The following is a 13746-nucleotide window of genomic DNA, read 5'->3' on the forward strand; positions in this document are numbered from 1 at the left end:
TCCTTTATCTCTACCAGAAAATGAAAGGAATTGAAATTAAGAGAAGGGAGAGATTGAAGGGTGGTGCCAAGATTGAAAGGAGAAAGAAGTTGGGGGATAGTGAGAAAGGTTGGAAAACAGAGTAAAAAGAGGCCGCTTACCTGATTTAAAATCGGTGAGATGTTCCTTGGGCTGGTTGGTCTGAGGACCTGAGGTCATAGGTGGATCTCTTCACAGAGTGAGGGTGAGGACAGGTGACTGGTCTCCCGAAGGAGTCCCGCTGACCCGGATCTTCGGCACCAAATGTCTCACGTGTTCATGTGAAGAGACCGCCAAACAGACTTTGTGTGAGCAACAAGGCTGTTTATTTCACCTGGGTGCAGGTGGGCTGAGTCCAAAAAGAGAGTCAGCAAAGGGTGGTGGGATTATCATTAGTTCTTACAGGTTTCGGGATAGGTGGGGTTAAGAGCAATGTTTTGGGGGCAGGGAGGATCTCATAAAGTACATTCTCAAGGGTGGGGAGAATTACAAAGAATTACAAATTCTTGTTTTTGTTTTTTTTTTTTTTTTTTGAGACAGAGTCTCGCTCTGCCGCCCAGGCTGGAGTGCAGTGGCCGGATCTCAGCTCACTGCAAGCTCCGCCGCCCGGGTTCACGCCATTCTCCTGCCTCAGCCTCCCGAGTACCTGGGACTACAGGCGCCCGCCACCTCGCCCGGCTAGTTTTTTGTATTTTTTAGTAGAGACGGGGTTTCACCGGGTTAGCCAGGATGGTCTCGATCTCCTGACCTCGTGATCCGCCCGTCTCGGCCTCCCAAAGTGCTGGGATTACAGGCTTGAGCCACCGCGCCCCGCCTAAGAATTACAAATTCTTAAAGGTGGGGGAGATTACAAAGTACATTGATCAGTTAGGGTGGGGCAGAAACAAATGACAATGGTGGAATGTCATCAGTTAAGGCTATTTTCACTTCTTTTGTGGATCTTCAGTTGCTTCGGGCCATCTGGATGTACACGTGCAAGTCACTGGGGATATGATGGCTTAGCTTGGGCTCAGAGGCCTGACAATGTTAACATACCTGATGTTAGCATAGCATATGTTTTAGTTTAGCTTAATGCTAGCTGAATATTTCTTTTGTCTGGTCATATACTTATTTTAAAAATATGAATATTCTGTATCTTTTGTTGTTGTTGTTTAGGTGTATTGTTTTGACTTCCTAGAAGAGACCCCCAGGTAGAGTGGTACACTAGCTGCTACTAGTGCACCCAAGCCTGGGAATCAGGAGAAGCCTCACAGTGACACCCTCAACTGAGGAAACTCACGGAGCTGCAGGTAGAGCTGGGACATACTCTACTTCTTTGACAAAAATATACTGACTAGAGTGGAGTCCCCCTGGGGAGTCAGAAAGCCTGAGAAAGATCTCACTTGTTTGGAAGTTCAAGTGTGAATTACTCCCTCACAGATAAACCAAAGTATTTTTAAAAACAAAGGGGAGAAAAGAAATTACTCCCCAGCGCTCTCAGGCATCTAGAGGACACCTAAGAACTTGGGAGTCAGCTACTTCTTGTGTGCAGCCATGAAGTCTGCGCACTCCGATCCCCAGAACACAAGTCATACCATCATGACTTTTTACCCGACCATGGAAGAATTTACAGATTTCAACAAATATGTTGCTTACATGGAGTCCCAAGGCGCACATCAAGCTGGCCTTGCCAAGGTAATTCCACCCAAGGAATGGAAAGCCAGACAGATGTATGATGATATCGGAGACATCTTAATAGCCACTCCCCTCCAGCAGGTGACCTCTGGACAGGCAGGGGTGTTTACTCAATACCATAAAAAGAAGAAAGCCATGAGGGTGGCGGAGTATCGCCACTTGGCAAACAGTAAAAAATATCAGACTCCACTACACCGGAATTTTAGAGATTTGGAGCGACAATACTGGAAGAGCCACCCTGGTAATTCAGCAATTTATGGTGCTGATATTAGTGGCTCCTTGTTTGAAGAAAACACTAAACAGTGGAACCTACGACACCTGGGAACAATTCTGGACCTGCTGGAGCAGGAATGTGGGGTTGTCATTGAGGGTGTCAACACACCCTACCTATACTTTGGCATGTGGAAGACCACGTTCGCTTGGCACACGGAGGACATGGATCTTTACAGCATCAACTACCTGCACCTTGGGGAGCCCAAAACATGGTATGCAGTGCCCCCAGAACATAGTCAGCGCCTGGAACGTCTGGCCAGGGAGCTCTTCCCAGACACTTCTCGGGGCTGTGAGGGCTTCCTGCGGCACAAGGTGGCCCTCATCTCGCCAACAGTTCTCAAAAAGAATGGGATCCCCTTCAATCGCATGACTCAGGAGGCTGGGGAGTTCATGGTGACCTTTCCCTATGGCTACCACGCTGGCTTCAACCATGGCTTCAACTGCGCAGAGGCCATCAATTTTGCCACTCCACGATGGATTGATTATGGCAAAGTAGCTTCACAGTGTAGCTGTGGGGAGGCGAGGGTGACCTTTTCCATGGACGCCTTCGTGCGCATTGTGCAACCCGAGAGTTATGAGCTCTGGAAACACAGGCAAGACTTGGCCATTGTGGATCACACAGAGCCCAGGGTTGCAAAAAGCCAAGAGCTGAGCAACTGGAGAGATGATATAGTACTTAGAAGAGCTGCTCTGGGCCTGAGGCTTCTCCCAAACCTCACAGCCCGGTGTCCCACACAGCCTGTGTCCCCAGGGCACTGTTACAACCCAAAAGGTTGTGGCACTGATGCTGTGCCTGGATCTGCATTCCAAAGCTCTGCATATCATACCCAGACCCAGTCACTTACCCTGGGGAAATCAGCCCAGGTTCTTCTCCCTTCCACTGGAAGCTGGGATTCTTGTGGTCGTGGTCATGGTCGTGGTCGTGGTCGTGGTCGTGGTCGTGGTCGTTGTCCTCGAGAACTGGGGACTGAGGAGACAACTGTTCAGCCTGTATCCAAGAGGCGCCTTTTAATGGGTACAAGGAATAGAGCTCGAGGCCGCAGGCCTCAGCTCCAGCTTGACAATGATTTGATGACAAATCCGTCCTTTTGAGTGGTGGCCTTCCACATCTTGCCAAGGGTTCTGGCTGCTGCTGTGTCCCTGATCTTCAACTCCTGAGGCCCCCACTGGATCCTGATGAAACCATGCACCCTGGCCCATGCCTGCTATCCCTCAACAGCACTACTAGTAATCTCCCTGATGTCTGAATGACTCCTCCCAATGTCATTGTGCCTTTGATTAAGTTTTCCAGGGACACTGGTGGGGACTGGAAATCCCTGGTGAACATGGGCAAGGTTGTAGCAGTGGACCACTCTTATGGCTCTAGGGTTCTGACCCCAACTAAGTTTTCCAGAATCTCCTGGGCTCCTGAGTCATCTGCTGGGGCTAAAGACAGGCAGAGATACATCACTGAGTTTGGGGATATTTTCCTCTAATGCATGATCAATCCTCTGGACCCATGGTTATGGAATATGGTGACAAATGTCAGTGTCTCTCTCATCCCAACCCCAGGATCAAAGAAGATTCTTGCCAAGGACAATTGTAGCCTGGGCCTCTGCTCAGTGAAGATTCTTTACCTGCAGTAACTGACACATTTCCAAGGCCCCCAGATACTGTCACCAACTGTGACAACCAGGGCTTCCAGAGGCCACTGAACACTCCTCCCAACAGGTTGCCATAGGATGTTGTGGAACCTCTCAGGGACTCTCTGTTTACTTCACATTGTGCCTGTGGCCTCCACCATGGCCTAGATGCCATGGACAGCACTTGTTTCTGATGTCCCCCTTAGGATACCTCCCTTACAGTGCTATGAGTCCAGATCCCATGGTAATTTAAGCCCACAGTGGATGACGCTGAGAATCTGACTGAACCTCTCATTTTTACTTCTCATCTGGTCCTCTATGTCTCTGACCCCGGATTCCACTGGACATTGCTACAGCCCCAGTGGGGTTCAGGGCTTCTCACAATCCTTCAATTGCAACATGCCCTTTATCCCAGGCCACCATCCACTGCTCATGTACAAACTAGACCTTTTGACCAACTGAGTTACTTAGCCAGTTATGGCTTCATAGATATTTTGTAACTATACTGATGTTAATTAAATTTGCTGTCTCTAATGTGTATCTCCAAAGAAAATAAAATTCTTAGTACATGTTTTTAAAATTAGAGTATAAAATATATATATCCAAAAGAAAGTGATTTAGAAAAGAGATTGAGATAAAAGAATGGGGAAACTATACCAAACAAAGAACAAAGTAGCTTTACAGATCTTAATATCAGGCAAACCTGAATTGAGACCAAAGGTACATAGCATGGGTCTTCACAATGCAAAATACTAAATTTCACAATGAAATTACAGCGGTCATGAATATTCAAGTAAGTTCCACAAAGTATAAATTATAGTAGGTAAAAGACAAGTTTAAAGAAACAGATTAAAAATAGGAACATTTAAGTCACCAGTATGGTTTGGATATGTGTTCCTCCCCAAATCTCATGTGGAATTTTAATCTCTAATGTTGGAGGTGGGGCCTGGTGGGAGATGACTGGATCATGGCGGGGGTTTGTCATGAATGATTTAGCAGTATCCCTGTAGTGCTATTCTTGTGATACAGTTCTAGGAGTATCTGGTTGTTTAAAAGTGTGTACCACCTTCCCCCTCTCCCTTCCTCCTGCTCCAGCTATATATGATGTGCCTGTTTCCCCTTTCCCCATGACTGTAAATTTCCTGAGGCTTTCCCAGAAGCCGAAGCTCCTGTGCTCCCTGCACAGCCTGCAGAACCATGAGCCAATTAAAACTCTTGTCTTTATAATATAAATTACCCAATTTCAGGGATTTTTTTTTTTTTTTTTAATGTAGTTTCGCTCATGCCCAGGCTGGAGTGCAGTGGCGCAATCTCAGCTCACTGCAACCTCTGCCTTCTGGGTTCAAGTGATTCTCCTGCCTCAGCCTCCCTAGTAGCTGAGATTACTGGCGCCTGCCACCACACCCAGCTAATTTTGTATTTTTAGTGCAGATGGTGTTTAATCATGTTGGCCAGGCTGATCTCAAACTCCTGACCTCAGGTGATCCACCTGCCTCCTCTTCCCAAAGTGCTGGGATTACAGCCGTGAGGGACCACACCCAGCCTTCAGGTATTTCTTTACAGCAATGTGTGAATGAAACAGTCTCTCATCCAAGGCAGAAAAAATGGAGAAATATAAGGATATGGAAAACTTAAACTACATTAACAGTAAGGTAGTACTGACCTACTAGATGATAGAAAATACTTCCTCTCTTCAAGTACCAAAAAAGCCAAATTTTCACAAAACAATAAATATCTATTACATGCATAAACTCGGCAGTAAGAAAGCCTGATTTTGTTCCCAAGTTTCTCTTATCAGCTTGTGACCTTGAAAATTACTTAACCTTATGACTCAGTTTCCTCAACATAAAATGAAGATAGCACCTACCTCCTCTGTTTAGTTGACAGTTCTATGCATTAATATGTGCAATTTGTTAATATCAATGCTTGGGACACAATAGCATTATTGGAGTGTTTCTAGATTTAAAACTTAATAAAATACAAAGAAATATATGAGATTCATTTACAATAGTGCTGAAAATACTGCAGCCTTAAGTATTTTCTCCATCATATTCAAAGAATGAAATTAACTGGATTAAACTTCTAATGTACAAGTTAGGATAAGATAAACTGAAAGTAGTTGGAAGGAATTCATACATGTATACAAATAAATTAATGAGTTAAAATAACTGTAAAATATATACTAAATCAACACAAAGCACCAATGATATGGATTTTTTGTTAGAAAAATTAACTTACTAAACAAAAAATTTAAGGCATAAACTTCTGTGTCTGAAATATAGAAAGAGCAGAAGATCTGCCCATTCAAAAATGAAGATTAGACAAATCCGCAGAGGAATTGTGTGACATCTTCATTTCTAGTATACCTAGGCCTTTAAAATGAGAAAAAAATTTCATATTTTAAAATAAGTACATCATTGACAGAAAATCCTGATGAATCGCAGAATGAGAGAAAAGAGACAAAACTTATTGATGAACATCAATGTAAAAATTTTAACTTAAGCATTAGCTGAGATAATCTAAGTACATTAAAAGAGTAACATATGATGACTACATGGGATTTATTGCAGGAAGGTAACAATGGTTTAAAGCAAGGAAATCTGGAAATATAACTTATCTTGTAAATGTATCCAGAAATTATATGATTATGTTTATAGATGCTGATAGTCATTTGATAAAATTCAACAGTCAGTCTTGGTTTACACTCACCCACAAGGAAGCAATGAATCCTTCCATAAAATAAAATACAAAATTGTTTATCTAGTAGTGAGCTATTTTAGACCCAAGCCACCATTTTCCTTAATGTGAGGTATTTGAGGCACTTCAGTCAATAATGTATGGAATTTGCACTATTAACCACTGAAAATATTTTTAGAACTATAATTGATGGAAGGGAAGAGACAAAACTTATTTTGTTGTGCTTGCAGTTGATAAGGCTGAATGTGGGGAAAACTCAAGGAGAAGGCTAAACTTCTAAATGGTTTCTTTATGGCCACCATGCTGGCTTCAACAATGGCTTTAACTTCCAGGAGGCCATGAATTTTCCCACCATGGAATAGATCAATTCAAGCAAAGTGGAGTCTCAGTGCAGTGATGGGAAAGCCACTGTGGGCATCCTGTAACCCAAGTGCTATGACCTGTGGAAACATAGTCATTTGGGGCAGTTGCAGACCCCATGGAGTCCAGGGCACACGCCAGCCTGGAGATGCCCACCTGGTGAAAGATCCAAGTGCTGGAGTGGACTAGCCTGGCCCCAGTCACCACTCATGTCAACAGGGTCATGACCCACTCAACCTATGGCCTCGGGCTGTGGTTCCCATTGCCTTAGCCTTGTGCCTGGTGTTCCCATGGCCTTTCCATCCTGCAATGATGCTTCCCAGCCCATGAACTTAGCCTGGACCCACTGCCCACCCCAGCTCTGCCAACCCTGGTCTGAGCCCCTCAACTGATAGACGTGGCCATGGTCCTTGCCCTCTGTAACTGGGGACACAGGAGCCAATACTCCAGGCTCCAGCCAGGAGGTGCCTCTTGATGGTCACAGGGCACACAGCTTTAGGCCCTCAGCCTCAGGCCCTGAGTCTAAGTCCTTGCCCACAGATGGAGCATTGATGAACAGGCCTGTACCATTAAGCCCAGGATCCAGCATCCTGCCAAGGATTCTGGGTGCTGCTGGGCCCCTGCCTCTGAGCCCATGGTCAGTCTTTATACTTCACTGCTCTGCTATGTGAGGGCTTCTTGATATTGCTCACATTTACATCTCAGAATTTGGCAAATTTCAGACCACTACCATTATAGAGCCTCTCAGTGCTGAGATAGCCCCTCTGGTGAGGCACCTGGGTGCTGCTGAGTATATTAAGTATATTCTTTATCCTGCAAGACCTTTTAATGTCTTGACACTTCTACTTCTGTGTCACCAGCTGAGATTTCATCCATTGGACATGAGTGTCTCTGAGAACGAGGTCTTCCTGGGTTTGCTGGGAACTCATCTATCCTGGTGTCCCAATTGCTGGAACAACTATGGAGGCTGCTGCACTTCTGAAGAATTCACAATGTGGTTCCCCTTCAATCTTCTTCCCTTACCTACCCCTGCCCCAACTCTCCCTTTCTAGCAAAACTAGCCTCTTATGACCAATTAGGTCAATAGAGTTAGGAAAAAAGTATTATCTTTCTGAGTCATTGAGGTATTCAAAATGTGATGTCACCAGTATTTGTTCACAAATGAATTAAAAGTCACCAAAACGTAACATCTGACTTTCTTCTAATATTGTAGTTTCAAACAACTTGGAAAGGAGGTTATTCTCCATGCATTTTTCTTCATAATTAGTTGAAAACTTTTAAGGCAAAATGTATTTTATGGGCTGGTTACATTGGGTGGTGATGCTGAGCTCAGCGCATGGTTTTGGAGTTCTGGCTGTCTGGCCAGGTGGGAGCACGGGGTTGCAGTCATGCTTTGAGGCTGGCCTTAGGCTCAGCCTGGTTTTCAGCTAAATAGCAGGACCCAAATTGCTGGGAAAGATGAGCAGCCCTAGGCTGAAGGGGCTATCTGACTATCTTCTCTCCACTGCCTTTTCAAAGCTGTTTGTATACTTCACACTGGTAACTCATTCACTCAACCCAATATTGTCCCCAAATAAGTGAACAAGGTTTCAATCAGGAATGTGTGTTGTATAGAAACTAAAGAAGGATTGGACAACAGAGCAGAATGAGCTGGGGCTGGTTGAGCGGCCGGTCTCAGAAGGATTCACTGAGCAGGAGACTTTGGGGACCCAATTATAAAATGGGGAGGTCTGGAGAAGAATTCCCTGCTTGCAGGGACCAGCAAGTACAACAGACCTAACATAGAACTTGTGAGTTTGTGTTTCCAGGAATACAAAAGAAGCTTATTTGTGTTTGGGACATAGAGAGGAAGGGAGAGAGGCAGGGGGCAGAGCATGGAGGGCCTTGTGTCTCATGTCAGGTGCATTATGTGGTGTTCCTTCAACTTGAAATGAGAAGGCATTAAAACAGCAGTGGAAAAGATGTGAACGACACATTTAAGTAATCAGCTTAGTTGTTCTGTGGAGAATGTGTGAGTAGGAGAAGCAATTAGACTATTTATAATACAAGTGAGAGTGACAGTTGCTTACACTTAATTGTTAGTATTGCAAATGCACAGAAATGGAAAAATTCAGAATATATTTTTAACATTGAAAATGACAGTTTGGATGAAGAAGGAAACATTCAGAGAAGCAAACCACTGCCCACCTTAGTACCACCCTTCCTTAACTTCCCCACTCCCATCCAGAATTTCAGGAAGGCTGTACATTTTGAAGCATGAGTAATCAAAACTTGGTGCTTGTCTAAAGTTCTCAATAAAGAGCAGAAAATCTCTTATCATCCTGTCTCTCCCATTCATTCAGGCAACTTTGTCTTTCTTAACATAACAGGAAGTTTATTCTTTGGAAAATTCAAGCTGAGGGACAACATAGGGTCTCCAGGCATACAGGAGGATGGACTGAGATGCCTGGCTGAAAAGGTTTAAGCTAATAGTGACACGGTGGAACCAAAGATGAAAGCACACTGCATTAACTGGAATGGAGTAGCCCAGAGAACTGCTGATCTCTCAGTACATCCTGCATGACCAAGGAATAAAATTTTATGTGATAGATAAAAGCCTCATTGACCCTGGGGTGCAGTAAGCAAAGAGCCTTCAGCTGCAGAGAGCTGCCTCACCCAAAGCATGCCTCTTCCCAGTTTGGCCCACATTTCATGACTGCTCAGTGCTGGAGCATAAAGCTTGGCCATCTTTGCTCAACTTGGCACATCGCTGAAGGGCCATTTGTGCTCCAGATTTGCCAAGACTATCTTTGGCCCTAATCCTCAGCTCCAATTTTCCCTGTGCTCAAACATGCTTCCTTCCTCTCCTTTTCTCAGATATGAATCCCAAGCACACTTGTTAAGAAAGATCTTGGTGCCAAAGTCTGTTCCATAACGGACCTGACCTACAACTTTACTTCAGGTTTCATTGTGTTTCAAAAGCCTAATTTTCTTGAGAGAATAAAGAGTGATCACCCCTACTAAAATCGTAGTTCTTTGCATGGTTATTTAGTGATGTGAGGAGATAGAAATGGCTACATAAGAATTTCAGCTTTTAATTTATGGAATTATTGTTGTGACCCCTGGTGAAAAACATGTCCCTTTGAACACCAGAAGTCACAAGGGCAAGAAGACACATCTTGCCATTGGCATGATGGATCAATACCAGTTTTACTCCTGGATTAACTGTAACCATGTACTCTGCTCTGAGCAAAACAGTATCATGTTCGGAGCAACTGACTCTCACATACATTGCTTGTGGGAATGTAACAATGTACAGCCCCATTGAAAAACTGTCTGTCAATGTTCTGTAAACTTGACCACTCATCTATCCATAGCCATTCTCTTCCTAGGTATTTACCCAATCATTAAAAATCAGGAACTGTGAATAATCCACGTGTCTGAAGAGGAGTGGAAAAGCTATAGCATATTAAATAGTATTCAATTACAAAAAGCAATGATTCATTTTATATTCATTCAAAAAAATGGCCAAAATAAGTTGTGCTCATAGAACTTAGATTGTGGGTGTCTCTGGTGAGAGTTGGAATTAACTGGGAAGTTCTAGGCATGTGAAAATGTTGTGGGGCTATGGGAATGTTCTGCGTCTCATTTAGAGTGATGATTACATGGGTGTATATAATTGTTTAAACTGGAGGAATTGGCAGAGCAAGATAGTATAATAGAAAGCTCTAAATCAGATTTAGTCTGCCTTACATCAAATGGATCTAATAGATATTGACAGGACACTTCATCCACCAGTTGTAAAAAGTCGTAAAATACACATTCTTTTCCTCAGCACATGGATCATTCTCAAGAATAGACCATATGTTAGGTAACAAAATACATCTTTAAAAGTTCAAAAATTCAAATAATTCCAAGCATCTTCTCTGGACACAGTGGAACAAAACTAGAAATCAAAACAAAAGGAATTTTGGAAATTATGCAAACACATAGAAATTAACCAATATGCACCTGAATCTCCAGTAGGTCAATGAAGAAATTAAGAAGGAAATTGAAGAATTTCCTGAAACAAATCATAATGGAAACGCAATATATTAAAATCTATAGGATACGGTAAAAGCAGTACTAACATGGAAGTTTATAGCTATAAGTCCCTACATCAAAAAAGAGGAAAAACTTCAAATAAACCACCTAATGATGCCTCTTAAAGGAGTAGAAAGGTAAGAACAAAAATAATCCAAAATTAGTAGAAGAAAAGAAATAATAAAAGCCACAGCAGAAATTAATGAAATCAAAATGTGGAAAACAATGCAAAAGATCACTGAAACAAAGAGTTGTTGTTTTGAAAAGTTAAACCAAATTGACAAACCTTTAGCCGATTAAGAAAAAGAGACAGAAGATCTAAATCAATAAAATCAGAAATGAAAAAGGAGGCATTGCAACAGATACTGCAGAAATTCAAAGTATCATTAGTGGCTACTGTGAGCAACTATATAGCAATAAGTTGAAAAACCTAGAAGAAACGCACAAGTTTCTAGACACATACAACCTATCAAGATAGAAGGAGGAAGAAATCCAAAACCTGAATAGACCAATAACAAATAATGAGATCCAAGCTGTAATAAAAAGTCTCCCAGTAAATTAAAGCTGAGGATCCAATGGCTTCACTGATGAATTCCACCAAACATTTAAATAACTCATACCAGTCCTAGTCAAGCTATTCTGAAAAGCAGAGGAAGAGAAATTACTTACAAACTCATTTTTTTTTTTGAGTATTTTTGACCTGCAGTTGGTTGAATTCACTGATGCTAAACCCAGAGGTTACAGAAGGCTGCCTGTATTCTATGATGAGGGATCCATTCACACATAAGAGGACACATGAGCTCCAGCATACATGGCCAAGTGTGTTCTGAGCAACACTGTAAGAGGCCAAAGTGGAAACAATCCAAATGCCCATCAACAGCAGAAACATTTATACTATTGGACACCTTACAGCAGGCAACAGGACCAAGTACAGCTACAAGGAACAACATAGATGAGGGAAATAAAACAAACAAAAAAACCCATTAAACTGCATAAAGCACAATTCTGTTTACATAAGGTTATATAACATTTTCAAAACGAGCAACATTTTAGTACATTTATTTAGAATTCTTCTGCAGAAGGGTTTTGTCTCTTCTCTCCAATTTGTTAAATTTACTCATTTATTCATAACAGCATGAACTTGCAGGTATTTATTTTATTCTTTGGATTATAATTCAATAATACTTTAGTTACTCTGTGGCTCAACTTGTTTAAAATTTGGCCGTTGGGAGCTGTTTTCATTGGTTCTTGTGCTCTTCTAATATAACCCCATAAATGTTCTAACATGACCTCATCAATACTTTTGTTTGTTTTGTGTTTACCACATTCTTATTTTCCAACACTCCAAGATGCTATAGGCTCTTTCTGTATTTCCTGCACAGGTCTAGAAACTTTATTTCTTCATAAGTATTGCCACATCTTTATTTTTTCTTTAACATTATCAGGTTGCAGTTTTATTAATCATCTTTAGTCTAGATTGCCTTCTGTTTATTTATAATTCTATCATTGTTTTAATGTTTCATGTTCTGTTCGTTGTTTTTTTTTTCTGTTTTTTTTTTTTTGTTTTTTTTTTTTGAGACGGAGTCTCGCTCTGTCGCCCAGGCTGGAGTGCAGTGGCCGGATCTCAGCTCACTGCAAGCTCCGCCTCCCGGGTTCACGCCATTCTCCTGCCTCAGCCTCCTGAGTAGCTGGGACTACAGGCGCCCACCACCTCGCCCGGCTAGTTTTTTGTATTTTTTTAGTAGAGACGGGGTTTCACCGTGTTAGCCAGGATGGTCTCGATCTCCCGACCTCGTGATCCGCCCGTCTCGGCCTCCCAAAGTGCTGGGATTACAGGCTTGTTCTGTTCGTTTTTATTTACTAATTGCTGAATTTCAACATAAATATTTATAGATTTTTAGAAAATATAGATATTAATTCTCAAATAAATATAGTCAGATTCAGTTTTTAAATTGTTGACCTTTAATTTTATTTCAACGAGGTCAAGCTTATGCTCAATTTATTAACTTATGGAATTGTAATTGATATTTATTTGTAGCTGCACTGGGAAATTTTTGTAAATGTGTTCTACCTATTGAAAAGCATTTTCCATTTGATTTTTGGTAGTTGCAGGTTATAATGATCACGGTTAAGTTTGTTTTGCAAATTCTATAGCTTTTTTTTTTTTTCTTTTTTTGACGGAGTCTCGCTGTCGACCTCGCAGCCTCCCGAGTAGCTGAGGTTACAGGCGTCCTCAACCATAGCCGGCTAATTTTTTATATTTTTGGTAGAGACGGGGTTTCACCATATTGGCCAGGCTGGTCTTGAACTCCCGACCCCAGGTGATCCACCCGCCTTGGCCTCCCAAAGTGCTGGGATTACAGGAGTAAGACACCGCGCCCAGCCAAATTGTACAGCATTCCTAATTTTGTTCTCTGCACTATTGGTTTCGGTCAAAATGCTGTTACATTTAAAAAAAAAAACAAATCATGATCTCCTATCATGATTGCAGACTTTTCAGTTTTACCATCTAAGTCTGAGTCTTGGCTCTCTATGTGTCAGTGCCATGTGGTTAGGTGCATAAAGTTCATTACTGCAATATTGAAATATTTTCCTATGAAATTTCATTAACCAGGATCCTATCAATACACTGGATATTAATATTGCTCCCCTAGATTTCTTTTGTTTAGTATTTGTCTGTATTGCCTGTTCCCATAAATTGACTTTTAATCACTTAGCGTTGTTCTAAGATTGATTAAAATGTAGAATAAAAGGGAAGGTTATGGGAGGGTGGGACGTCTAATCTAAGCCCAGCCCAGTGATTACATTAGCTGGGCGCTGATTAGGTTAGGATGTTGCCCAGGGATAAAGCCAGGATCTTTGGGACCTGGCTTCATTTGGAGTTCAGCTACCAAGAGGAAACCTTCCTCTGGGTCCTGGAGTATTTGGCCTGAAATTGGCAATTTGGGAGTTGCTGCTCCAGGGGGCTCCGTGCGGAGCTCGGCCGCCAGCCTCTCCGCCCAGCCTTTCCCGGCGTCCCCACGCGGGGCGCAGCCGCGAG

The 13746-nt window shown here is 42.4% G+C and overlaps 1 protein-coding gene across 1 annotated transcript; it reads left to right on the top strand.

The window, feature by feature from the left end:
- Positions 1-1158: 1158 nt before the first annotated feature.
- KDM4E (lysine demethylase 4E) lies at positions 1159-3090 on the top strand. The gene has a single exon (XM_005579397.5). The coding sequence runs from the start codon at positions 1552-1554 to the stop codon at positions 3055-3057; it is 1506 nt and encodes a 501-aa protein (XP_005579454.3). The 5' UTR covers positions 1159-1551; the 3' UTR covers positions 3058-3090.
- Positions 3091-13746: the final 10656 nt, after the last annotated feature.

The sequence above is a fragment of the Macaca fascicularis genome, chromosome 14 (genome assembly GCF_037993035.2).
Source record: "Macaca fascicularis isolate 582-1 chromosome 14, T2T-MFA8v1.1".
NCBI lineage: Eukaryota > Metazoa > Chordata > Mammalia > Primates > Cercopithecidae > Macaca > Macaca fascicularis.